Here is a 27127-nt window from a genome sequence, read left to right on the forward strand (position 1 = left end):
GCAAGTCAGTTGCTTCCTGAGCCGATGTCCGCCAGTTCGAGCCCAAGAGTAAACATTGAACACAGTTATACCGGATAAGTGCAAAGTTGATATAAAGTCGCGAATGCCATAAAAATGGTATAACAACTATATTCGAAAAAAAATACAGATCATCGCTGAATTTTGTAAGAAATTCAAGTTATTACAGATTTAATGCGCAAATAGAGGCTAGACTAGAATTTCCATTTTGTTGAATCCTTTATTTTCAACTGAACTGGAAAGAAAAATCCACGAAATTTTTGTAATGAACTTCTGTAAATATGATTTTGGGAAATGAAAAAAATTACTTCAAAATATGTCAAAAATGATTTTTTTTTAAATTTCCATGAAGATCTTTCAAACCCTATCATCAATGAGTATTACTTTTAACTGCTTAGAAATTTTGCCTACATGTTGACATACCCCTCTTCTAACCTTTTCAACTTTTTTTGGCGTTACTCTTATTATATGACGGTCTAGGAATGAAATATATGAAATAAGGTCTTAATTAAGAACACCAAATTTGTAGAGCTATCGGTGTATGTACATAAAAGTTAGGCCCAAAAATTAGTTTTGTAGTGTAAAATTTGCATACAAACTTGAAAAACTTATCTTTTATTGCTTCGAAAATATTTTTATACGGTATTAAGCTCAAATTTTAACCTTTGAGAATCAAGAATTAATAAGACCATGCAGAGAATAATTCAAAAAACCAAAAATTAAGATTGAGTAATTTCATCCAAAATTTATCGTCCGTTTTTACATTGCAAATTTCAGGATTCAAAATTCAGAGCTCAATAGTAAAATTCAATATAAGAACAAAAAAAAATTTTTTTTGCAGAACTTCAATATGAAATTTTTAACGTATCACATGGCACTACATTTATAAAATCACATTAAATCAAATCCAAAACATAAAAAATCGGGCTTCCGTAATAAAAAAAAACGAAGTTGCTGTCAAATACTAAGAAGATGGTAACAATTTTCGATGGTATTTCCCAGGATGAAGTTAAGGTCATGAATAGGGGAGATAAGGGAATAATTACCACCTTAAGGGGGATGCTATATGAGTTACATAACTGTTTTGTGTTTAGACACTAAAGTAGTCTTTTGGTATCTTGCTGAAACTTGAAAGAGTAGATCAAAATGTTTAAAAATGCATTCTAAATTTTTTTGTCGAAAGCTTAAAATCGGTCACTACAGAGGCATAATAAGAACCCCCCCCCCTGGGGCAGTATAAGCACCATTAATCGGGGCACGATGAGCTTTTCTGCCGTAAAATCTAACGGTGAATTCAACTTAATGAATTCAACTAAATTAAGAGCTCGGGCCTAACAGATTTTATCTGACTAGTTGGCCTAGTGGTTAGGTGTCGAAGAGGTTACTCACAGGACTCAGGTTTGATTTCTGGTGAAGGCGATTTATTTTTCATGAAAATTTATTTAAGAAAATACGTACTTCTGAAGAAAAGAGGGGTGCTCACTTCGCCCAGGTGCTCGTTATGCCCTTATGCCCTACTATTTTGTTATTATAGAGACTTTGAGTAGGCTCACTCATTCATCTCAACGGGAATATTAGATTTTTTTCCTGATCAGAAGAGAAAAACAAAGTTATGTCAATAAGAGATATTTTGATATTCAATTTTTTCCTATCAAAATGACATATACTCCTAAGATGTTGAAATATCTCAAATTATAACCAAAAGTTCAAACAAGAATAAATAAATTATATCACCCCTTGATATCAAGTGTATGATCATACAAGCTTGTATGCAATGTTTGTTCTGTACGTGTTTCACTTGTATGCGACGTTGAAATGCCTACTTGCCTTGTACTTAAACTTGTATGCAATGTTTAAAACTGGAAGAATTCTAGAAAAGTTTGGTTCATAGCCAGGAGATTCGAAACTCGACGTACCAGGTTGAAAAGCGCGTTCGCTACCACAGAACCATACCTGGTTTATTGGAATGAGAGTTTCAAAATTCCAATAAAGGCTTTCGATGTAGACAAATTGAGGCAGCAAAAAAAAGTTTGTATCAAAGGAGATATATCTTTTTATTCGAACAACATAGACGAAGATTATGATATCAAAGCTTTATCCGAATAAGATAATAATATCATGTTGAAATGGGTTCCAGTAAAAATTTCGATGTAGGTACTCTTCTGATCGGGTCTTTATCTCTTTGCATTTCAACCTGCTATTGATTTATTTTTTGTAGAAATCCTATTAAATATGCACCAACGTTATCTGAATAAACTCTAAATTTTGAAATGGAAATTTTAAGTCTGTACACACTTTCACGTTAAACTGTTATAAAAATGTCTACTTTCATGGTTAAAAGCTTATAAGCATATTCAAGAGTGTTTTGGTTCAGAACCTATCAAGATTCTATTTTTTATGTCAGCTCGCCAAGAGCTTTGTGCGTCAAAATGATTTGCAGGTCTCAGAAAGTGAACTTCATACAGAACTTCATACAAATTTCAAATTCTTCGGGTGTTTTTATTGGCTGGGTCCAGATCAGTGATTACGAGCAGAGTTTGAAAAAATGATTAAATTAGACTCCTCCTTCGCACCACCCACCTACAAGACAGACAAATTGTATTACGATATGACGCAACTGTTAGCTACAAAAAGATACAAATTCACATGTGTTTTGAAGGCTGTGTGGCACTCGTCATAAAATTTTACTATACGTATGCATCGTTTCCGAAAATAGAAAAACGATGACGTCACTCGTCAGAAAATACTACTATTCCTCTGACCCGGAAGTTCAATACTCCTGTCTGTCTTAAATAATAAATTTTCCAATTCCTCATCACGCCCTGCCCATTTATTTGAAGGTGGAGGCAACCCAATCCTGACCTAGAGGGATTAGGACTAGTAGTGCCAGGCAGGTAGTTTACTTGCTTCCTCGCTTGCTGGGAAGTTCGCTACGGGTGGCGGCATTTGTGGGTTGGAAAATGTCTTCTCCAAACGACTTTGTAGTTTATCCCGGCCACCATCATCGTCATCCTAGCTAGACGGAGGAGCACTAGAGGTTTGGTTAAAACAGTAGGGAACTAAAGGATAGATGGCAAAAAGGACTCAAGCGCCTCGGTCTTTGGGTCCCGGGTCGATGAGCTGAACTGCTTCCGTTTCCGTCACTTTTCCGTTGATCTGACTTTGGGTCCCGGGTTCAGATATGTGCTGTCAAACCGACCAGAAGAGGTAAAACCGACCGACACGAGCCCGTAAACCTCTCACTTGGTACAAGGATCGGTGGACATTATTGAATTACAGGACAACTTTGTCGATATCGGTTCGTGGAAGGAATTTTAACGACCGATTTCAAGAATTTTGCTTGCTCGCCCAGTTATTCTTCCGAGTGTGAAGAAGTTTGGTTTATGAATAGATGGTTAGGTGGTTGTTTTTTTTTCGTTTTCTATTTTAAACTGGAGATTAGAGCTCTGAATTATGGGTTCGTTGAAATGAATATGAGTGAGCTCGCTCGTTTCGAACGTTCAATTGAATCATAAACATTCTTCTCCTGCCATCGGGCCATGAATTTAGGAATGAAATATAGAAATATGAATATGAATATTCATAAATGGATGCCAGGAAAATAGCAGCAGCAAAAACAACGTGTTGCACAATTTAGCAGCTGCCGAGCTTTCCCATCTAACGGGTGTGAAATTTAATCAAACATAGCCATTATGCTCTCTCTCGGAGGCTCACAGGAAGGCTTTGAAACGATGAAGTGATAATGATGGCCAACAAACACATAAACAAGCTTCCTGTGCTAGACCAGGTCGGGCCAGGAGAATGAATACCCGAACATATACATAAGTAGGTATCTACCTATAGTAAACATTTAGACACTGTAATGTATACATTAACAATGCGGCTTTGAATGGGTTTTCGGGAGAAGCTTCTGGTAAGGTAACCACAAAAGGAAGACAATCCTTAATTAACATCCTTTCGTGGATGGGGGGTGGTATTTGGGCCTCATACGTGGCCTCAACTCATGTCCCATGCAACGGAATTGTTGGAAGGTCAAATCTCTGAGCGGGATCCTATCGCGTGGTCCGAGTTTCATTCATGCAATGTAAATGATTTGCTGCCATTCATTACAGGCTACCATCACCAAATACCAAACACTCGATACCGCTAGAAGCAGGAGCATTAAAATTTCACTAAGCTATTATCTAATTACACTGGGATCGGCACCCGCCCAACCTGGATTGTTGTAATTACACACCGAGCTCATAGATGTAATCATAAATCGTAACGATATATCGATTATTACTGCAGATGGGAAATCGTTTGATTTCGGTGCTAGGGTACAATTTTGTTGAAGGTGGTTGCCTAACGCGGTTTGGACGATTGCATTAGTTATCAATTTTTGAAATAATAAATGCTAACGGCAATTAAATCAAAGACGGACCGTTTAACACAAATTCATATTTTATTGGCGAAAACTTTATTGCAACTTTATAACGTTGAAATATTTACGAACAACCTCATAAGCTACAGCGTAACTAATCTAATATATAAAGATGAGTTGGACTATATATGTTTGTTTGTATGCACCTTATACAAATCCACACCGCTTAACCGATCAGCCTGAAATTTGGTACAGAGATGTATTTGGACCAGGGTAAGGTTTTAGTGATAGTTCAGAGCCCCTCCCATCTAAGAAAAGGGACCCTCCCATACAACTTTCGTGTTTATTCCCACAAATCAAAAGTCATGGCACACATTTTGCTAACAGATTTTCGTTTCCTTTGGCGGGGTTTTTTTTCACCATCTCCGTGGGCCAGGCATTAGAAACGACCATTCAGAGTTCACGTGTACTGGACAGCAAATCAAAGCTTGCTGAGCCTTAAGGATTTGAAAGAGGAAACTTTGGCGGTTTTTTTTGTCCTTCTACTGTTCAAAGCACGTGGATATATTTGGATGATGAAATAATGAGTCTACATTTTGCATTTAAAAATACAACAAGCCTGTAAGAAATATATTAACTTGAATTGAAGTGGTTTTCAAAGTGCTCTCTACCGCCGCCAAGGGGATTTGAGAGACTACAAGAATGTACAGTGAACTGATCAGTGAACAATGAATTGTCTTCTTCAGCTGAATAACTTTTAGGAATCAATGCTGAAAAACGAATGAACATTTTTTATTAAATTCTAGCATCTAAGAATTAACATATGTTTGGAATCCCCCACAAAGAAAGAAAAAATAATAAAATTCTGATCTATAAGTTGAATGCTTCGATTTCAACGCGTTGATAGCCGTCGGGGAATTTAAGGGGGGAGTATGGTCTAACACTTTCGAAAAATCGATTTTTATTTTTTTTAAATTTTATTATTGTAAAACATTTCAAGAATGTTGTGTCAAATTTTCAAGTCAATCGAAGCAAAACTGTAGAAATTATAGGCTTTTATCTCCTCTTATCTAATACTGCAAGAATTCTAGAGCAGAAACTTCAAACGCGTTTTTCTCGAAAGCACATTTTCAAAGTCAGTGGACATCGTCATTTGAAAACTACTTTACCGATTCTTTTCAAATCTGGAACATATTTTCTACATATAAAATACCAAACCCCAACGATTTTTTTTTGTTTTTTATTTAACTTTGGGGAGATTTTACAGATAAAAAATGGCTGATTTTTTCTTGAAAAAGCGTAGTTTTTACTTCAAACAGCCACAAAAATTTCATAATTTTTTTTAAGTTGGGGTCCAGAAAAATATCTATTAAAAATATTTTACTCTGATTTTTTGACTTCAGATGATTCTGTGCTGAGATACAGTGTCCACCGCAAATCCTGTTTTCTAAAAGGCATCCTCGAAAGTGCTCCGTCACCGGCTCATTTTTCAATATTTTTCTACGAAAAAATTACTAAATGTTCTTTTAACAATGCTTTGTATAATGCAAAAAAATTGAATACATTTGTTTGAACGATAGCTCTAAAAAAATCGTGAAAATGATGTTTTTTTTACCCGTTAGACCCTACTCCCCCCTTAAACGAGGAATTAGATAATAGATGAGATATAAAAATATCTTGATGAAAATAGATAAGATAACAAATATAACAAATCTAAAATTTTTAGAATTATACGATTCAATTAAATTGGTCACTTTTGAATCATTTTTGGTCATCAATGTGTTCAATTCTATTATCAAATTTTGAGAAAACTTATGGTAGAACCGTTTTGTACTGCGAATTCAAACACATGATATCTTAGAATTTTAACAGTGATAACCCTTCACCCAAATTAATGGGTTGTTTGTGCCCGAGAATAGAAACATTGATATTTAATTTAAATAAAACCATTCTCTTAACATTATAATGATCAGGTTTAGAGATGATTTGTTTTTGATAACTTCAAAAAACTGTTTGTGGAACTTTCAGCATTTAAGGAAAAGTACTCATAAACTCAGATTCGGAAGTCTTTTTAGAAATTTCTAAGCACAGAAACTTGAATGTACCATTGTACAGGGAGATCGTCCATTTTGAAAAGGGGGATGAACTCCAAAAGAAATTTTTTTAGATGAGGGAAAAGAAAGATATAAGAAAAATTATCATTTGAAGATAAAAAAAAATAAGGCCAAATCCATTCAAGCTTCCTTGGAGATGGTGGGTGAAAAAAATGTTTTTCGTGATAGGATGAATAAGCATTCAAGGGAAATTATTTTGAATGTCTTTAAATTAAAACCTGACACTTATAAGTTTTTCTTAAATATGAAAACGATAAACACAGTGATAATCTCAAAAAAAAAAAAACTCTAAAAAGACTAACAAACTTTATATGGCTAAACATGCGCCAAATTTTTAATCATGATGAATATAAAGCTTCCAAAATTTTGAAAAGTCAAACGACTCATTTTGATTTATATTTTATGCGAACCCGAGCAAGGCCGGGTAAAATCAGCTAGTATTATATAAAACCAGCTTATATACATACATCTATTTGCATTGGGGTGGTTTTAAAACAGAATTATATTCCAGAATCCAAACGTTGTAGTTTCAAATTGTTCACTGGCCTATCAGTGGGCTTATTGTCAATTTTTTTTTTAAGAAAGATGCATGTTCTAAATATTTGATTTTCACCTTCTAGCCATTATTTCACGAACGTCTTGTTTTGGATAAAATTAGAGCAGAAATGTAATTTTTGTACGGTTAGAATGAATATTATCAAAATCCCATTCATTGACCCCCTAAAGTTGATCAGTTGAGCCGAAAATCTGCATTATGCCTTCTGTTTTGTAACAAAGTATTGATTTCGGAATACATACTTTTTTGGACCACCCTAACTTGTATGTCTTGAATATAGAATCGTGAGATATAAGCATAGAAATTACTTAAAAAACACACTTTTTTTTAAGTAGAGAGGCATCGAGATATTCGGCAGATTTATTTAAATTTTTTACTAAATCAAATTAAAAACTAGAATTTCTCTTTTAATTTTTTTTCATTTTGTGTACACAAATGATTCTTTAGAAATGAATGAACGCCAATTTTTGTTTTATACTTAGATACGATTTTAACACTGCTGCTCTGATTCATTGAACACTTTAAATTTCTAGTAATTTTCTTTCTTTTTTATCTTGTATGTTTATGAATAATTCCTTGGTTCTGCTCAGGTTTGTCTTTTATTTTTACAAATTTTACAAAAATCGGCCAGAGTTGCCCAGCCATGTGGATACGTGTAGTAGAAAATTTGGTATGCTTAAGGTTAAAGATCATCGTTCTTTCGAACAAATATTTTGAAGATATTTAGTTAAGGTCGATATTCATCTAATTTGACATCTTATAACCAATTTCGAATAGCTTGGCATCTGTTCGAAATGTTTTGTCCAGATTTCACTGGATTCTAATAGTAATCGCTTTGGGTCGTTTGATGTCCTTTCAGCTATTGGTGACATTTTGAAAATCAAAGAGACCCCTACATTAAGAAGATCAAATGAAAATAATCGACTCATAACATGAGGGGCATTAAGATGGAAGAAATAAAAGAAAAATGAAATAACATCTTTTGAATTTTTATTTAAAAACAACAGAATATTCGACGGTTTGGCCGTTCGGTACATCTCTAATTTCAAGTAGTCTTGATTTTCCTAAAGAGAAAAAATCAAGAAACTATAATTGCACCAACCATAATCTGCGTACTGTAATCGTTTGGTATTTTCAACTCAAAATTCATTTTATTCCTAATTTTTTGTTGGCCCTAAATGGGTAATGTTGACTTAACAGATTTGTAAAGCAATATCATTGCATATTTTTATGACGAGTTCAAACTATAATTTTTTTGAGTTAAAAAATGTTTCAATTTTTGAACGCAATTATGAATTTTTTTGTTGATTTTATTCAGAATATTTTGAAACATTTTTCAATATTTACAGCGCTGGATTAAGCCATGGAGGGGCCCGGGGAATTATTTCTCGGGGTGTCCTTATGGATCGATTATATGTTTGTATTTGTATAACATCTCGGAGAAAACATAATATTGCTAAGAAACTGGAAATGAGTTAAGTATATTTCCTTCAAATAACGATTATGTCTGCGTAAAGGTAGTTTCTAGTATTTTAAAATGAAATGTTGTTTGTAAAACACGTGCAAACATTGCGGAAAAGCTAATCAATTTATCGGAAAAACAACTCTTATTAGAGCTTTTGAAAGCAAAATTTCTAAATTCTCGATTTATATAAAAACTCGTTTTTATAGTAAAATTCTCTGATTTAAAAGAGTTAAAAAATGTTTTTGATTTCACCATTGAACGCCTAGTATGGGCTTCATCTTAAACAGATTAAATATTTCCCTATTGACAATTCGGAAGTAACATTATCATTTCAGACTTAGAATTCAAAGTTTAAAAAATTAAACTAAAGTATAAAATGCAAATTCCATGGTATACAGGTATTTAAATAAAGAGTAAATTTCAAACCTTAAAATCAGATTTTATTCAGAGCCATAGTTGAGTGGCTCAAAATAATCCATTATTTCAAATTAAGATTTAAGGAAACAAATTACATATCAAAATCACTTAAAAAATTCAGAATTAAATTTACAATCGGACCAATAGCAGGAATTAAAAAAAAATCATCATCCAAATGTTTATTCCAATTTTATATCTTAAAACAGAAAAAATCGTTTTCATTTTATTTGTTAATAAATTAAAAAATGTAATGTGGATTACAATTTTAAGTTAACAAAATATGATCCTTATCAGATCAAATATTGAAAACAGCTACTTTTATCAAAATATGCTTCTAAATGTGAAAAAAGCTACATTTCCAAACATTAAGCCAGAGTGGGTATTAAATGTCTAAACAGAATCATTAATTATAAAAAAAAATTAGATTTGGAATCCACATAAGTCTTGTACCTTAAAAAGAGATCTCGAGTTCTCAAAGTCAGAAACATTATGAAAACACAAGACTTAAAAATCTCAATCAATTCAATCTCTATTTGTAAAATCTGAAAAACGATAAGATAAAAAAACATCGAAATATTCATGTTTAGGGGATAACTCAATGAAATTCGGAATTCAACTATGAGATTGAAATGATTGATTGAAAAGATAAAATAATTTTAGGATGGTTAATTGGAAATGATAAGCTGAATTCAGGATATTTACGTCAGTAGCGTTTTACGATCAGACGCTTGAGTGAGCAGTTGTGTTTTTGAGAGACGAGCAAACGTTATTGTGAACTAACTCAAACCACGCGGTCACTAGTGGGGATTTGCCCCCCTTTTGTTCTTCGATCATATTTCCTTGAATTTTCAAGGCCTGGAAATGTCTGACGGAGTTGTGAAAAATACGCTGGTGTTTCGGTTCCCGGAAAATGCGGCTGGTCCCACGCTTGTGGAGATGGCTCGTTTTGTCAAGGAATTCGACGCAGATAAAAACAAAATGGAGTCCATCTACAAAATATCGGATGAACGTTTTGTCTGTATCAAGTTCAAAACAGAACAAGATATGAAGGAGGCCCTCCTTCAAAACCCTGAGAACCAGGAATTCCGTTACTCGAATGGAATCACCGTACAAGTTCAAATGTCGGTAGCAGGTGGATGCCTGCGTTATGTGAGAATTTTTGATCTGCCACCTGAAATTTCAGATTTGGAAATTTCCTTAGTTCTCGGTAAATATGGAAACGTGAAACGTTCGGTGCGAGAAAAGTTTCCCCCAGAGTTGGAGCTGAATCTGTTTACAGGTGTACGGGGTGTATATATGGACATCAAGAAGGATATACCGTCGACATTGTATTTCATGAACCGTAGGGGACGCATATATTATGAAGGATTGAAGTTTAAATGCTTCATTTGTAAGGAAGAAGGGCATTTGAAGGTCAATTGTCCAAAAAAACAGACCAAAAGTGGTGGACCAAGTGCAAGTAGTGCTAACAATGTTGTTGAAACCAGTGAAAACCAGAAAAAACTAGAATCGATCTCGTACGCTAATGCAGTGAAAACAGTTGGGAACCTTACGAATGAACGTGTGGAAGAAAAATCGGAAAAGCTACAGTTGAACATGGAGGTGCTCAAGTCATCGAGAGATGAATCTAGCATCGCAGTACCCCGGAACGAAGCGGAACATGAGCAAGAGATGGGATCTGAAACGAGTGACGAAGAGATGGAAACATCGAATACGGAGAAGGTTGGAGAGAAACTCGGTAAGCGGCCATTACTCAGCGCAGAGAGGTCGACTTCGGATACGGATGGTGATGCGAGAGGATTCCGTACTATCGAGCGAAATAGGAAGAAGTTGTATAAAGCAGGTGGTGTTGATTCGATAAACCCTTTGCAGATTATTGCGAAAGCATCACAAGAAAGAGGTAATAATATGGAGAGATCGGTTGCGAGAACCAGATCACGCAGTCGGGTAGATGATGAGAAGGTGAAGTCTAACAAGTGAGATGATCCAAACTCACGCAGACGTTTTTTGTATGATGACTGGGGTGGGAAATGAGCTGACTTGTGTTTATGTTTTGTGTTTGGTGACGGTTTTGGTATTTGATGTTCTGTGTTGTTCCATTTCGTGATTGATTCAATGCAACATGATCTTTACAAGAAAGATAGCTTCCATCAACTTAAATTCAATCACGATAAATGTTAATGTTGTGGGATACGGTTCGCGGGTTGAGCAATCTTTAAACGGCCTTTCCGAAGTTTCCAAACCACTTCTCCACGTACCTTTTTTGTCCTACGTTGTGTTCTCCTTTTCGTTTCTTTCCAACTCGATCCTCTTTTATCCTTACTGCTTACAATCCACCGCCTTCCAATCCTTAACCGTCCTAAATGTCCTTCGTCCTGTATATGTAGTCCAAGTCCTTTTCTTTCCACCACTTATTCACAACCTTTATGTAATACTTCTTAAAAACACTTTATTTTTGGAACTAGCAAAACGCGAGAGTTAATCTCAACCTTTATTTGAGCTCTATCGGTAGGATACTGACTGTTGTGTTGTCTTCTAACGATCTATCTACCTATTCTACTGGGGGTTATATGTATCTCTTCGTGTATCGTTCGTGTGCAGTGTTCATTTAGATACAATTGTGTAGTGAGTTCTTGTGGAAATGTTAAGTACTATGCAACTCCAGTGATCCTCAAATAGTGGTGATCATTGCATATTTTACTTAAATTTAAATATTTTGCTTATCGACTAACATTTCCAGCCCCCTTGAAACTATGTTTCAACTAACACCTATCTTATCCTAGCTATTCAATTTCAATTCAAAATTTTGCTTCTTCTTCAAAAAAATCATGGAGCTTCTGCAGAGTCCTCGTTGGGTAATGGACAAATTCGGTTGACCGGACGCCTGTACGTCCCCTTGAACGTCTTGACTGTGACCACTCGTACCACTCCGTCTGCGCCTGGGTGTACCTCGACTATTCTCGCTAGCGGCCATTGTAGTGGTGGCGAATTGTCTTCCCGTAGAATCACTATGCTGCCGATGCTGATGATGCTGGGCTGAAGGTTCTTGGTCGCTTGTTGCAGTCCCGTGATGTATTCTTGGCTCCAGCGTTGCCAGTATCGTTGAAACATCTGCTGTCGTTGCTGATAGTGAGCTAGGCGGTTTGTGGGTATGGCGGTAAGATCGGGCTCAGGGAGGGCTTTCATAGACGACCCTATTAAAAAATGAGCTGGGGTGAGGGCATCTAAATCTCTTGGGTCATCAGATAATGGGGCTAGAGGTCTAGAGTTTAGGGCGGCGGATATTTGAACTAGCAGAGTGCAAAAATTTTCATGGCTTAGTTAGTTGGTTCCAATTTCCTTTTTCAGGCAGGTCTTGGTTGAGCGCACGGCTGCCTCCCATAATCCACCGAAGTTGGGAGCACGGGGTGGAATGAAGTGCCAGGAAATTCCTTGCTGGGCTAGCTCCGATCCGATCTCGTGTTGTCCAGTCTTGCTGTTGATTCCCTTGTACAACTCGTATAACTCGTGCTTTGATCCTTGGAAGTTCGTCGCGTTGTCTGAGTGAATTTGCGATGGAAGTCCATGATGTCCTATAAACCGACGAAGTGCAGCTAAGAATCCAGCGGTTGATAGGTCCATAACCAGTTCAAGGTGTATTGCCTTTGTCGTGAAGCAAATAAATACCGAAATATAGCATTTTGGAGGGGCTGCTCGGCGGTGAGGGGGTTTCAAGTAGAAAGGTCCACAAAAGTCAATTCCAGTTATCAAAAATGGACGAGCTGGGCGGACTCGTGTGGACGGAAGTTGACCCATCGGTTGTTCAATCGACTTGGGGTTCACACGGAAACATCGATGACAGTTTCGAAGGACGGAACTGACCGCTCTTTTTCCATTGATTGGCCAGAATTCCTGTCTCATGACCGCTAACGTTACTTGGCATCCTCCATGGTGGGTTTGAAGGTGGTAATAATCGATGAGAAGGCTAGTGAAGACATGCGACTTTGGAAGTACAGCTGGATGCACTGTTGCGAAGTTCTCTAGCGAATTCCGTAGACGACCGCCAACTCTGATAATGTTATCCTTATCCAGGAAAGGACAGAGTAGTTTCAAAGGAGATTTGTGTGGAACATGGTAGAGCCTTTTCAAGGATTTGATTTCCTCTTGGAAGCATTCCTCTTGAACCAGTTTTACAAGAGCCATTTTCGCTGAATTGATCTCTTGCATCGTTAGAAATGACGAAGTATTTTTGTGGCTGAATTTTCGAGAATTGGCAGCAAAGCGTCGGAACAGTGCAACTAATCTTACCAAGGGAATCAGAGAAGATCGAAGCGAGAAGATGAAGCTGGTTTCTTGTGTTGCTGCGGTAGCTTGAGTGACTGCTCGGGGTTCCAAATCTGCTTCTTCGGGTGGAGATCCAGCATCTTCAGTCATCCATCTCACCGGTGACTGCTTCAACCAAAAAGGACCCTGCTTCCAAAGGTCACTTTCCAGGAAATCCTCGACCTTCATTCCGCGGGATACAAGATCGGCGGGGTTCTCTTTGCCTGCCACATGCAGCCATGGGTGTCCGTACGTAGTTGTCTGGATTGCTGAAACGCGGTTTGCGACAAAGGTCTTCCACGAGTTGGGTGGAGCTTTTAACCAGTGCAACACCACAGTTGAGTCCGACCAGAAATATGCTTGCACGTTTTCCAAATTGAGGGCCTTTTTTACTGTCTGGTATAGGTGGGCAGCTTCCCTAGCTGCACAGAGTTCTAGTCTTGGAATTGTGAGTCGCTTCAAAGGCGCGACTCTAGATTTCGATGACAAAAGTTCGGTGCGTACGTTGCCTTGTCGATCACTGGAACGAACATATATACAAGCTCCATACGCAAGATCCGATGCGTCGGCGAAACAATGGAGCTGTACATCAACGTATTCGGGTATGAAAGCAAATCTGGGTATGCAGAATTCTGCTAATTTTGACAATTGGCGATGGAAGTCCTGCCATTTCTGCTGTAGTTCTGGTGGTACCGGAGCATCCCATCCCGTATGAAGTAGTGCCAGTTCCTGCATTATTATTTTTGCGGTAACTATTACGGGGGAAATTAATCCGAGGGGGTCAAACAACTTAGCGATTGCCGACAGTAGAGTAAAGTGGGGCAAGAGTACGCAGGCGGAAAGAGTACGCACTAGGCTTTTACAGTAAACGACAACACTGAAACTAGCAACACTGTACCGGTTTGACAGGTCATCGAGTCAGCTGATCTTACGTGTTTTTGTTTGTGGTTTGGTTCGCGCACGTCGGAGAAATGAGATAAATTTTAGTTTTTCCAATTTTTATGTAATTTTATGCGTATTTGGAAACATTATTACGCTTCGTGGAAATTCGCTAATCAAATCTGCATACGTGACAAAGGACACATAATTAATATAGATTAAATCTGTGGAATACTCATGCCAGGATATGATCGGAATATTTAGCACTTTTAGCTTTTTTCACAAATGGTCGTAGGGGGCAAGAGTACGCACGTTTGGTGGGGCAAGAGTACGCGTTGGTTTCCTTCGTCTTTTTTATAGCATTTGGAAAGCTAACCCAAAGAATAATCATGTTTTCAATAATCAGGACGTACAAAGGGAAAACCAGCCGGAAGATTGGCTCTCCGGAGATGTTGGAAAACGCCAGGCAGCGGTTGAAGGACGGAGAATCTAAGCGCCGGATTGCTGAAAGCCTCGGGACTTCGGAATCAACCTTGCGTAAACGCCTTAAGAATGTATTCAACAGAAGATATTTTTGTATTGAATTGTGAATAACAATCATTTTTCTCGACCAGGGATTCGGTGCTGAAAGCCATGGACAATTCACTTCAGTTTTTACCCCTCAGCAGTCAGAGGATCGTAAATCACTGCAGAGCGCTGCACAGTGCTTTTTACGGTCTAACTTTCAGTGATTCGCCTTTGCCTTTGCTGAAGCGAACAGCGTTACCCATAAAAACACTGTTTTATTTTAACTATTGTTTATGAAATAAAGGTTGTTTTGTTCAATAAACGATTATAATGATTCAAGACCTCACTTACACCGGACCAGAATGGATTAAAATGAGCTTATTATATGCGTACTCTTGCCCCACCTCATGCGTACTCTTGCCCCACTGGTGGGGTAAGAGTACGCTTTGGTAATTCTTGAAAAATATGATTTTTTATCATTGATTACAAACATAATCAAAACTTTTTGCGTCATACAATCAAGGTTAAGAGCCTTACTTTAATTTGGTTTAATTACTATAATCGATACTTTGTTCTTTGAAGAGATACAATAAGTACACAACTAAGTGCGTACTCTTGCCCCACTTTACTCTATACGCCTCCTGGTCCATTCGCCATTTTCATTTTCAACACTGTATATGAACCTGAGTTGATCTGCTTTAGGTTCCCAAGTTATCCCTAGAGTTTTAACCTTCTCATCGGGATTCAAATCAAAGGTTATCGTGAGGTTGGTCCCCAATTGATCCTCAGGTAGACCGGACAAAACCTCCGGTTTATTTGAGCACCATTTCCGGATTGGAAATCCTCCTTTAGCCATTAATGACGTCAAACTTTTTCGTAATTCGATGGCTTCGTCCACATTTGATGCTCCTCCTATATAATCGTCGACGTAGAAATCCTCTTGCAGTGCGAGACGAGCCTTTGTTCCTTCCTGTCCTTCATCTTCAGCCAACTGCGTCAGAGCCCGAGTTGCCAGAAAAGATGACGGCGTGAGTCCATATGTCACAGTTAGCAATTCATAGACCTGTATCGGACCATCCCTGGTGAACCGGAAGAAAATCCGAAGTCGAAGAGCGTCATTGATGGCCTGAAGTACTTGCCGATACATTTTTTCCACATCTCCCACAAGCGCCACCTGATGCCTGCGGAAGCGAACTAGGAGATTCAATATGTCATCCTGAATAACAGGTCCTTTCAGGAGTACATCGTTGAGTGAATATCCGCTGTCCGTGCGTGCCGAAGCATCGAATACGACTCGCACTTTCGTAGTAGTGCTTGATTCTTTCATAACCGCGTGGTGCGGCAAATAGAACACCTTCGGTTGATCCATTGCATTAGCCTCTGATTGTAATTCCGCATCCGTTATCCTTCGCATATGCCCCATATCCAAGTACTCCTGCATAAATGCGTGGTATTGTTCCTTCATGCTAGGGTTCCGATCCAAACGATTCTCCAGTTTCCGATACCTGTCCAACGCCATCACTCTCGAATCTCCCAACATCCGTTCCCAATTGACATGTTTCGGCAACTGAATTACGTACCGACCATCTTCAGTTCTGGAATGCGTCTGCTTGAAGTCTTCCTCGCAGTCTTGTTCCTCCTTGGACCAGGCAGGTTGATCATCACAGCTTTCCACCTTCCAAAACTTCTCCAATAGCTCTTCTATTTTTTCGGTAGTGGTTGCCGTGCAGCATCGAACCGATCCATTTTGTTGAAGACTTTCATCCCGACCAGAAACAATCCACCCGAAAACAGAATCCACTAGTATTGGAAGCTTTGGACCCAAGACCATCCTTTTCACCTCTTTGTTGATTAGGAAAGTAAAGAAATGTTCTGCTCCCAGTAACATATCGATGCGACCGCTTATGTTAAATTGAGGATCCGCCATCTTAAGATCGCTAGGAATGTTCCAATGTGATATAGGCACAGTTACCGAGGGAAGTTCCGATGTCACCCGTTGCAAAACCAGAAAATCCAAACCGATGGAGAAATCCGTGACTCTGGAACTTATCATTGTACTGACTGCATGCCGCGCTGTTGATTCGGATTGCCCGACTCCAGTTATTGGAACACAAATCGCCCGACGCTTCAGCTTCAGCATTTGACAAAGCCGCTCGCTCATCACGTTGACTTGGGATCCATTGTCCAGTAACGCCCGTGCTAGCTGCTTCTCACCATTTTGATCGCGAATCGCTACCACCACCGTTGACAGAAAAACCTTGGAGCTCGAAATATCCTTCCTCGTCCCTACGCTGTACGATCCTGCCGAAGTTCCTTCACCTGCTTCCATTTGCACTTCCTCTGCTGCTTCGGCTGCAACGTGTGTCTTTGCTGCGTCACCATTCCTCCCGGCATTGCTGGATGATCTGCTACCATTTGATCCGCTATTGTTATTGCTTCCACCGCTATTGGGTTGAAACCCCGGATGAATTAGTGAGTTATGTTTCTTCCCGCATGTCTTGCAGCTATATTTTGAGTTGCAATCACGCACCCAGTGACCCGCTTTGAAGCAGTTGCTGCATAGCCGCTTTCCGTTGACGAAGTCCAATTTTTCCTTCAGCCCGAAACCCTGGAACTTCACACACCGCACCAAATAATGCTGTTCACCGCAACACTGGCAAGTATTATCCCCTTTTCCGCTCTCCGTAGAAGCATGCACAGCCACTCGATCGCGCTTGAATTCTGTCTTGGGTTGAACCGAACTGTTGCTTGTGTTGGATAGCACAGCGTCCAAAACCCTGGTACGTTTTTCCAAAAACTCCACTAACATCTTGAACGTGGGATCCTTTATAGATGCTGCATGATCCTCCCACAGCTGCAGCGTGCGCGAGTCCAATTTGGAGCACATCCAATGAACAATCATCGCGCCCCAATAGTCCGTATTCTCGCCCAGCTGTTTCAATATTTTGAGCCGATGATCAAACTCGTCCACTAGTCCATGGATCTGCCCGGCTGATTCCTTTTCAATCCTCGGAAACTCCATTAGCGCCTGCAGATGTCGTTTCTTCAATAGGTATTCGTTGGAGTAGCGCTTGGTGATGGTGTCCCATGCTATGGTGTAGTTCCCACTAGTGATGGTAAGAGATTCGACTAACTTCGCCGCCTCTCCCTTCAGGGCAGATTTCAAATAATGAAATTTCTGTACGTCGCTGAGTTCGAAAGACTCGTGTATCAACGAAACGAAAGTTGATTTAAAAGATAGCCACCCTTTATAATCCCCATCAAACTCCGGCAAGGAAATTTGAGGTAACCGAACTCCTGTGTGCATACCCAATGCACTTCCATTCCGACCTGAATTATCCAGATTTGGAGCTAGCGACGTAGGTTCCAATTTATCTAGTAAAGCTGCCCGAATCTCGAAGTAACTTTCTTCAAATTTCTCATAGTTCATGTTGGTCTCAGCCTCTATTTCACCCTTCGTATCAAGCTCCGATATTTCTTCTTGCAACTCTTTAAACTCTGCCCAAGAATCCTCTAATTTGTCCAATCTGGATTGAACTTGCCCTTTTTGCACCTGGGGATCATATGCTTCCAAAAAGCGCACATGACGATCCAGAGCAGCGAAAATGCGTTCACGCTTTTTAATCTTTTCTTTTATTTTTGTAGCCATACCCACACTATTAGTTTACTGGGACCTCCCAAAGTATGCCGAGCCAACGATAAGTGTAGCCAAATGCTCGAATTGTTGCAAGAAGATTCCAGAGTCGATCCCGCCAAATCAATCAATAAAAAGAAATAAAAAATATCTCACGCAGCACCACCAAGAATCGGTAAAAAATGTTGGACAGTTACTAACCTGTAGCCTGTCAACAACAGGCCTTGAATTTAAATTTATATCCGCTCCCGTATTCAAATTTGGCATGCAGATGTGCAGTACTAAACGCACCGCCAGCCCATATACTATTCGCCACTGAAACACCTTCCTTGCTTATATGCTGAAGTCCACACCCTTCGCCCTGAGGCCTGCGTGTGGTAGATCGAGCCCAACCGAAACCAATAGATCGTTCTTCCACGTTTGCCTCGTCCGCCCGTAGTCCGTACGTACGATCCGTCCGTAGTTAATCTCGCGTAGAGACAATACCGCCCAATATGAAATAAGCAAATGCAAACCCAGTAGCACAACAAACTAGACGATAAATAGATTGGACAGGCACTCACCTGAGGCCTGTCTACAATAGGCCTTGTATCTCAATTTCAACCGCAGGAAGCAGCAACGATGGATCACCCGAATCCTCACGTGCGTCGACCCGAGTCCAACCGATTCCGCTAGATGTTCGTTGCCTACCGATCAGCTTTGTTGCCCACTATTCAGCTCTGTTGGTGACCCGACGTGGAATTTCCTGAGGTCTGTCTACAACAGGCCTTGTATAATATAGCACGAACAAGCACGTGATGATGACCGAATCCAGTCGAATCCTTCCGAAGCTAATGAACCAATCCGATGAAATTCCGAGTTTTGATCAGATCCAATCAAAACAAATATCCAGCCAGTTGATCAGTCTATCGTTGCCCTTCGAATAATCCAAACAACGATGTTCTACACGTTGGCTACTTGGGGTGCGCTTTCTTTCCGGAACTAATACTACCGATAGTCGACGATAAAAATGTTTTCCACTTGCAAGTCCTTCGTGCGATGTAACATTCACCAAAGCACACCTTGTTCCCATTAACTGCTACACTGCGTAGTGTATCAACAACGTGCGACAGGCATGCAGATAAAACCACAAGAGTTGCACCAGATAATCCGGGGGTGGTGGTGGTGGAATTAGTGAGCCGTTGAAATATTTCACCTTTTGTGTCGCCACAAAGCAGCCAGTTAATATGGCCTAGGCGCCATCAAAGTTCGCGGAACAATGTTGTGGGATACGGTTCGCGGGTTGAGCAATCTTTAAACGGCCTTTCCGAAGTTTCCAAACCACTTCTCCACGTACCTTTTTTGTCCTACGTTGTGTTCTCCTTTTCGTTTCTTTCCAACTCGATCCTCTTTTATCCTTACTGCTTACAATCCACCGCCTTCCAATCCTTAACCGTCCTAAATGTCCTTCGTCCTGTATATGTAGTCCAAGTCCTTTTCTTTCCACCACTTATTCACAACCTTTATGTAATACTTCTTAAAAACACTTTATTTTTGGAACTAGCAAAACGCGAGAGTTAATCTCAACCTTTATTTGAGCTCTATCGGTAGGATACTGACTGTTGTGTTGTCTTCTAACGATCTATCTACCTATTCTACTGGGGGTTATATGTATCTCTTCGTGTATCGTTCGTGTGCAGTGTTCATTTAGATACAATTGTGTAGTGAGTTCTTGTGGAAATGTTAAGTACTATGCAACTCCAGTGATCCTCAAATAGTGGTGATCATTGCATATTTTACTTAAATTTAAATATTTTGCTTATCGACTAACAGTTTCCAAAAGAGTTACTCAAAGAGTTCATTATACTTAATGATTTGGATGTTATTCTGTTACAAGAAGTCGCTTTCAATGATTTTGGGTTTCTTCCGAGTTTTCATGCTTATGTGAATAGGAGCCAAGACAATGTAGGAACTGCAATATTGGTAAGAAAAACTCTTGATTTTGCTGAACCTTTGCTAGATCCCACTGGGAGAATTTGTTCGATTATTTTGGATAATATAAATATAATAAATGTTTACGCCCACTCAGGATCTCAAGGAAAAAAAGAAAGAGAAGTTTTGTTTAGAGAAACAATTGTTCCACATTTGAATAAGTTTAATGCTAAATGGACTCTTGTGGGAGGGGACTTCAATTGTGTTTTAGATGCTAAAGATAGCAGAGGTCATTCTAATCAGTTTTGCAATGGCTTACGAGATTTTGTAAATCTCTTTAAATTGAAAGATGTTGGTCAAAATGATCACCGTTACACATTTTATAGATTATCTTCTGCCTCGAGGCTGGACAGATTCTACGTTGACTCTGATTTTTCTAAACGCGTTGCAAAATTTGAAACATATCCACTTACCTTTTCTGACCATCACGGAATAATATTAACGTTTAGAATAAATCCTGACGAAGTTGCTCCAGTGTGGGGACGTGGCTATTGGAAGATTAGTGATCACTTGTTGAGAAATGAAGCCTGCTTTCAAGATTATAAAAATACCTACTGTGACTTGAAAAAAAGAAAAAAATACTGTAACAATTTTTCTGAATGGTGGTCATATGATTTCAAATCAAAGACCAAACAATTCTTTAAAACGAAATCTTTTGTTTTAAACCAAAAAAATTCAATTGATAAAGCTAAACATTTCCGAAAACTTGATGAGCTGATGAAAAGACAAGCTGAAGGAGAAAACGTATTAAATGAGATGAAAGAAATTAAAACGGCCATTCTATCAGACGCACAAACACGCATTTCACACTACATAAGTCGTTTCCCGCCATCCACCATGCTTGAAAATGAAAAGCTAAGTATTTTTCAAATGTCAAAGATTCTGAAACAGGACACTCAAAAGCTTAAGTTAAAGTTAGACTCGAACAATAATAGGGACACGAAACAGATAGTTTTTGATTACTTCAAAGAAAATTTCAGAGGTAAGCCTACACTTTCAAATCCACCGAATCGATTTGAAAATATCAGTAAATTTCTGTCAAATGATCAAAATGAAACCCTTATGGCCCCTATCGAGGAAGAAGAACTGAGAAAAACAATTAGAAATTCAAATAAGAAGAAAACACCTGGACCAGATGGTCTAACATACGAATTTTATGATCAGTATCTAGAATTTCTTAAAGATGATATGCTGAAACTCTTCAATGGTTTTCTTAATGGAACAATAATGATGCAAGAAAACTTTGCGAATGGTGTGATCAAGCTTATTCATAAAACAGGAAACTTAAACGATCTTGATAACTATCGACCCATCAGTTTATTGAACACTGATTACAAAATTTTTGCCAAGATCATTGCTAATAGATTATCAAATTATACCCAAAATCTCCTAGGTGAAGGCCAAACAGCCGGTGTTGGGAAAAAATCCTGTATCACCAATTTGGATCGACTAAGAACATTAATTTTAAAAGCACAGCAGTCTAAAACAGTCAAATACGCGATTTTAACGATTGATTTGCAAAAAGCTTTTGATTCAGTGAATCATTCTGAATTATGGAATGTTTTACGTCAATTCGAATTCTCACAGCAATTTATTAAAATGATGAAAAATCTTTATTCAAACGCTACTTCGCAGGTTATGGTCAACGGCTCTCTAACTAATTCCTTTGACATACAAAGATCGGTGAGACAAGGCTGTCCTTTATCAATGATTTTATTTTCATTGTATATCGAACCATTGATACGTCGACTAAGTGATAACCTTCGAGGTATTTTGATAGATGGAAATTTTCATAAAGTATTCGCGTATGCTGACGACCTAACTTTGGTTATTCGAGACGATAAAGAATTTGACTTAGTTCTGCAAATAGTATCCGATTTTGAAATGACAGCTGGAATCAAACTAAATGAAAAAAAATCAGGATTTTTGCGTATAAATAATTGTTTGCTGGGGCCACAACAAATCGCTGAAAAAAAGGAACTTAAAATTTTGGGAATTACTTTCAAAGAAACATACAAAGAAATGGTTGTATCGAACTATGAAAAACTGATTAATGTTCTGAAAAACACGAGCCGAATACATAATTCGAGGAAATTGAATTTGATGGAAAGAGTTTTAATTCTCAACACGTATTTATTATCGAAATTATGGTACGTCGCCCAAGTTCTTGCTCCTGATAATGTCCACCTTGCACAAATCAAAAAATTCTCAGGATTTTTCTTATGGAACTCCCATTTCTTCAAAGTTAATAGGAATCAGCTTTATCTGGATTACTGCAAAGGAGGTCTAAAACTTATGGACCCTGAAAGTCAATGTAAAGCTCTCTTTATCAGAAGATTAATAACACAGGATGATTCTAGATGTGGTCATTATTTCCTAAAAAATGATTTAAAAGGCTTAACAACAAACTCTAAAAAGTGGATTAACACAGCAAAACTTCTCCCACAAGATATAATTTATACAAATCGTGAACTTTATGAAAAATTCATCAATGATCTACAAACAAAACCACAGATTGAAGAAAAATATCCTGAAATATGGTGGGAGAGTATATGGGAGAACATCAGTAAAAACTATCTAACTCTCGAAGCAAAATCATGGGTTTTTCTTGTTTTTAATGACGTTATTGCCAATAAGGTTAAATTGTATAACTATACTAACAGGGTTGAAAGTCCGCTTTGTGATTTGTGTGGTAAACCTGATACTAATATTCATAGAATTAAACAATGTGTGAGATCTGATGTTGTGTGGAATTGGGTTAAACAAATTGTGAACGTTAACTTCAAGTTAAATCTAAACTCGCCTGATGAAATCTTGTTCAATGGAGTTTCCGATAAAAATTGTAAAAAGAAAGCAGTTCTGTGGTTAGTAGTTGAAGCAATAGCTTATAACATTGTGCATTTCAAAAATCCTAGTTTGTATAGCTTCCAGAAAATTATTAGGGATTATAGATGGAATAACAGGAAGATATTTGTACATCATTTTAAATCATATCTTGATATATGTTGAGGCAACAATTGTCAAGAAAGATTTACCTATTTACTACTAGTCCTGTATGAATGTTTAATACTAGATGTGTTGTATGTAGGTTAAGATATGTTTAAATAAAGTTGAATTAAAAAAAAAAAAAAAAAAAAGTAGAGGATAAATTCTAAACATAAGTACATCAGAATCATGTATATTTCATTGTAGGGTAAGCTTTCCAGTTTTTTTTAACATGCTCGGGCTTTCAAAAAAGTGGTCAATTAAAAACTACATTCGGGCTCGATTGCTAGAACATTGTTAAAAACCCACGTATTTCGCTAGATATTTTCATATTATTTAAAAATTAAAAATTCAAATTGATCTTCAATAGTGGAAACATTTTGACAACTTCATGAACGCATTGAAATGACCGAAATAAGAACAGAAGAACATTACATCTTCATCTGCAGAATAAAAATATTAAAATTGATTAAAAAAAAATCACAATACAGATTCGTATCACGTGTTCAGATAAAAAAAAATTGAAGTGATTTTTCTCACTTTCTTCGTTATTTTTTGTGTGTTTTAAAATTTCAAAATAAACGCCCAACTTTTGCCAGCTTTGAAAAAAAATTGTCCTGATTTGCTTAGCTCACAATATGCGGAAAAACGCGATGCTTAAGGCCCCTAACATATAAAATAGAGAAAATATTCGAGAAATTACGCTGTTATACATACATGTATTTCGTTTTAATTCCAAAAATCTGTTTTCCATATTTTTCGCTCTGAAAACTTTTAAAATTGTGCAATAATCATAATTTCACTAAAAATAACATATAATTTTCATATTTTCTGTAAAATTACTTTTTGTTTTGTTGTTACTGTAAGAATTTAAAAAATTGTAAAAGCTCAGTAAGTAAATTCTTGTATCAAAATTTCCCAACACATTGCTGCAAAACCTCTCACATCCTAGAAAGGTTCATTGAATCTCAAATTATTTAAAAATTACAATACATATGAAATTAAATCAAAATAAATCGACATGACAACGCTCTGGTGCTGATCACTTTTTTAAATTTTTCATTTATAAACGTGTCAATATAGAATTTTTATGACAGATGAGAATTCTTTAACAATATCGCTAATATTGATCAAAATTTCGAAATAAAAGTATGTTGGCTTATTTTAAAATGATCATTTATTCTATCAATTGTTGTTTTAACACAAAACACTTAATTTACATTTTAAACGAGAAAAATAAACTTTGTGCTTCATATTTTCTTAATTTTTTAATTTAACTTTTAGTTTTTTAACCTTTGGTTCTATTTCATATTGCATATATTCAAAAAAATACCATAAAAGTTTTTCACTATGTTTCGAGTTTTAATTGGTTCTCATGAATTTTGACCAGCAAAAACGGTTCTATAATTTGCTCAATAATCAGAAGAATATTTGAGAAACCGTAATTTAGTTTTGTTTCGGGAGTTATTGTTAATTGAAAAAATAACACAGAAATTCTTACTGATATTGCTTCAAAATATTAAAAAGATGTTTTATGAATGGATTTTTGAGAAAACTCAACCTAGAGATCCAATTAAATATCAATTTAGTTCGTGAACCGGGAAGTTATTGGCTCAGAAGTCAAATTTGATGAAAAAAGTGGTTCAACTCTTTGTAACTGTTCTCTAAAAATGGCAAAAAAGGCAGCCCAATTTGCAATATTTTGTAGTCCAGAAATGTGGGAATCTATCCAACGTTAAATTAGAGTGGAGTTATGAGGAGTTTTTTTAATATCTATTTCAAGTTAAAATACTTTAAATATTTATCGTATAACATACAAAAATATAAAAAATTGCAAAGCAAAATATATTTGCGATTTTAATATATATTAATATATATATATTATATATATAACTTATGACCATCATTTTCATGGTTTCATGTAGCTGAAAATGCCGGAACACGATGAAATATTTGGATAGATGATTATGAGTGCTTCAAAAATCGACTTTTTGCCAGCTTTTTTAGATTTTGGACCACGTGTGGGACGAATGTGGAGGACAAAACTATGACAAAATTACGACAAAAATGTAACAAAATCATGACACAAAAATAACAAAAAGTTGGCAATAAAACGACAAAACATGACAAATGTGATGAAACTACGACAAAATTATGACAAAAAAAAGAATACAAAAATCTGACAAATATGACTAAAATTCTAGAATACATTGAAAAATATCAACAGAACTCGTTCGAAAATATGACAAATGTGATAAAAATATGACAAAATTTTGACCAAAAGATGACAAAAACGACAAAATTTTAGCAAAAGTATAAGAAATGTGGTAAACAACTGACGAAAATATGACAAATATAACAAAAATATGACAAAATATTGGCAAAATAATGACAAGAGTGGTAGTAAAATTTTACGAATATATGACATAGAATTGTGATAAAAATCAGACAAATTTATGACACAAATAAGAAAAATATGACAAAATAATAATTAAAATATATCAAAAATTTTAAATCAAAGGAACACAAATTTCGTCAAACTATTAAAAATAATGACAAAGTGATAAAAATATGACTAATGTCATATCCTTCAGATTGTTATCAGTTTTTACCACATTTGTCATAAATTTGCCATGTTTTGTCATTTTATCGTTATTTTTTTGTAATAATTTTGTAATTTTTATCAGATTTATGTAACAATTTTGTCACATTTTTATCACATTTGTCATACTTTTGACTAAGGTTTATCGAATTTTTGTCATTTTATTGTTTAAGTTATGTCATATTTTTGTCTCAATTTTGAGATATTTTTTGTCATATTTGTCAAATTATTATCATAATTTTGTTAATTTTCTGTCATGTTTTTTTTAAATCGTATTGTCAAAATTTTGCTTTATTTTTGTATTTTTTTTTTCATAATTTTTGTCATATTTTAATCACGTTTGTCAAACTTTTGTCTCATCTGTCAGATTTTTGTTATGTTTTTGTTACGTTTTGTCATTTTATAGTCAGTTTTTGTCATATTTATGGCATAATTTGGTCATATTTGTTAGATTAAGGTTGCCTGAATTTTTTCAGCACTTTTCCGGGCCGGACAAATCCGGGCAATTTTATACAAAAACCTGGCAAAATCCGGGCATTTGATTTCAAAATTGACGACCAGAAATCCGGGCAATATTCGGACAAATTTTGTCAAAATTTAGAAATTACTCAACCAAAATCAAGAAAAAAAATCTAAAATTTTTTTTATCAAAACTTTGAAATTTAAATCATATTCAAGGCATCCAAAAAATCTATCATGATTATTTTCATAAAAACTGCTCGGAGAATTTTGTTTTGGAGGCATGAATAAATAAAAAGTACAACACAAATTGCTTATTTGGGTTTGATTTGCCAAATAAATTGAAAAAATCCGGGCATTTTGAATGAAATCCGGGCAACCGGGCCTGGCCGAAACTGTTCCCAAATTTTGTATTGAATATCCTGGCAAACCTGGATAAAACCGGGCAATGTTAGATCGCTGTCATTATATAGTCAGATTTGGGTCATACTGAATATTGTCATAATTTTGTCATGTTTTTTCCATATTTATCATTTTTTTTCGAAATTTTGTCATTTTTTTACCACAGTTGTCAAATTTTTGTCATATTTGTCAGACAAGTCATCAAGAAATTTATATTCATTCTTTCTCCCGCCCCTCTGAATAATCGCATAGTACGATTTTCAATCGTGTTTTCTTTTCGAATCCCAGTAGGCGAAGGAATCGAAAAGTTATTTTTTCTCGAGTGAGCTTTCTACTGACTGATAGACATATTCACAAAGCTTGCCGTAAGCACAAGGCTGACCAAGCCGATCAGAAGCTTTTATATTTGTGCCTAAACTCCTTAATAAGCATTATTTCATTCCGCGAAGGGTA

At 36.7% G+C, this 27127-nt stretch overlaps 3 protein-coding genes across 3 annotated transcripts in view; 1 reads left to right on the forward strand and 2 right to left on the reverse strand.

Annotated features, from left to right (window-relative positions):
- LOC129742247 (tyrosine-protein phosphatase Lar) overlaps positions 1–27127 on the forward strand; it is a 740954-nt gene that overhangs the window by 116020 nt on the left and 597807 nt on the right. The gene's annotated exons all lie outside the window — the stretch shown is intronic.
- On the reverse strand, positions 11129–14007 carry LOC129744148 (uncharacterized). Its single transcript, XM_055736544.1, has 2 exons — positions 11423–14007; positions 11129–11367 (listed from the first exon to the last, which is right to left on the reverse strand). Exon 1 carries the CDS (start codon positions 13968–13970, stop codon positions 12255–12257), a length of 1716 nt encoding a protein of 571 aa, XP_055592519.1. The 5' UTR covers positions 13971–14007; the 3' UTR covers positions 11129–11367; positions 11423–12254.
- On the reverse strand, positions 15247–18051 carry LOC129742245 (uncharacterized). The gene has a single exon (XM_055734120.1). The coding sequence runs from the start codon at positions 18049–18051 to the stop codon at positions 15247–15249; it is 2805 nt and encodes a 934-aa protein (XP_055590095.1).

This window comes from Uranotaenia lowii, chromosome 2 (assembly GCF_029784155.1).
Source record: "Uranotaenia lowii strain MFRU-FL chromosome 2, ASM2978415v1, whole genome shotgun sequence".
NCBI classification, from domain to species: domain Eukaryota; kingdom Metazoa; phylum Arthropoda; class Insecta; order Diptera; family Culicidae; genus Uranotaenia; species Uranotaenia lowii.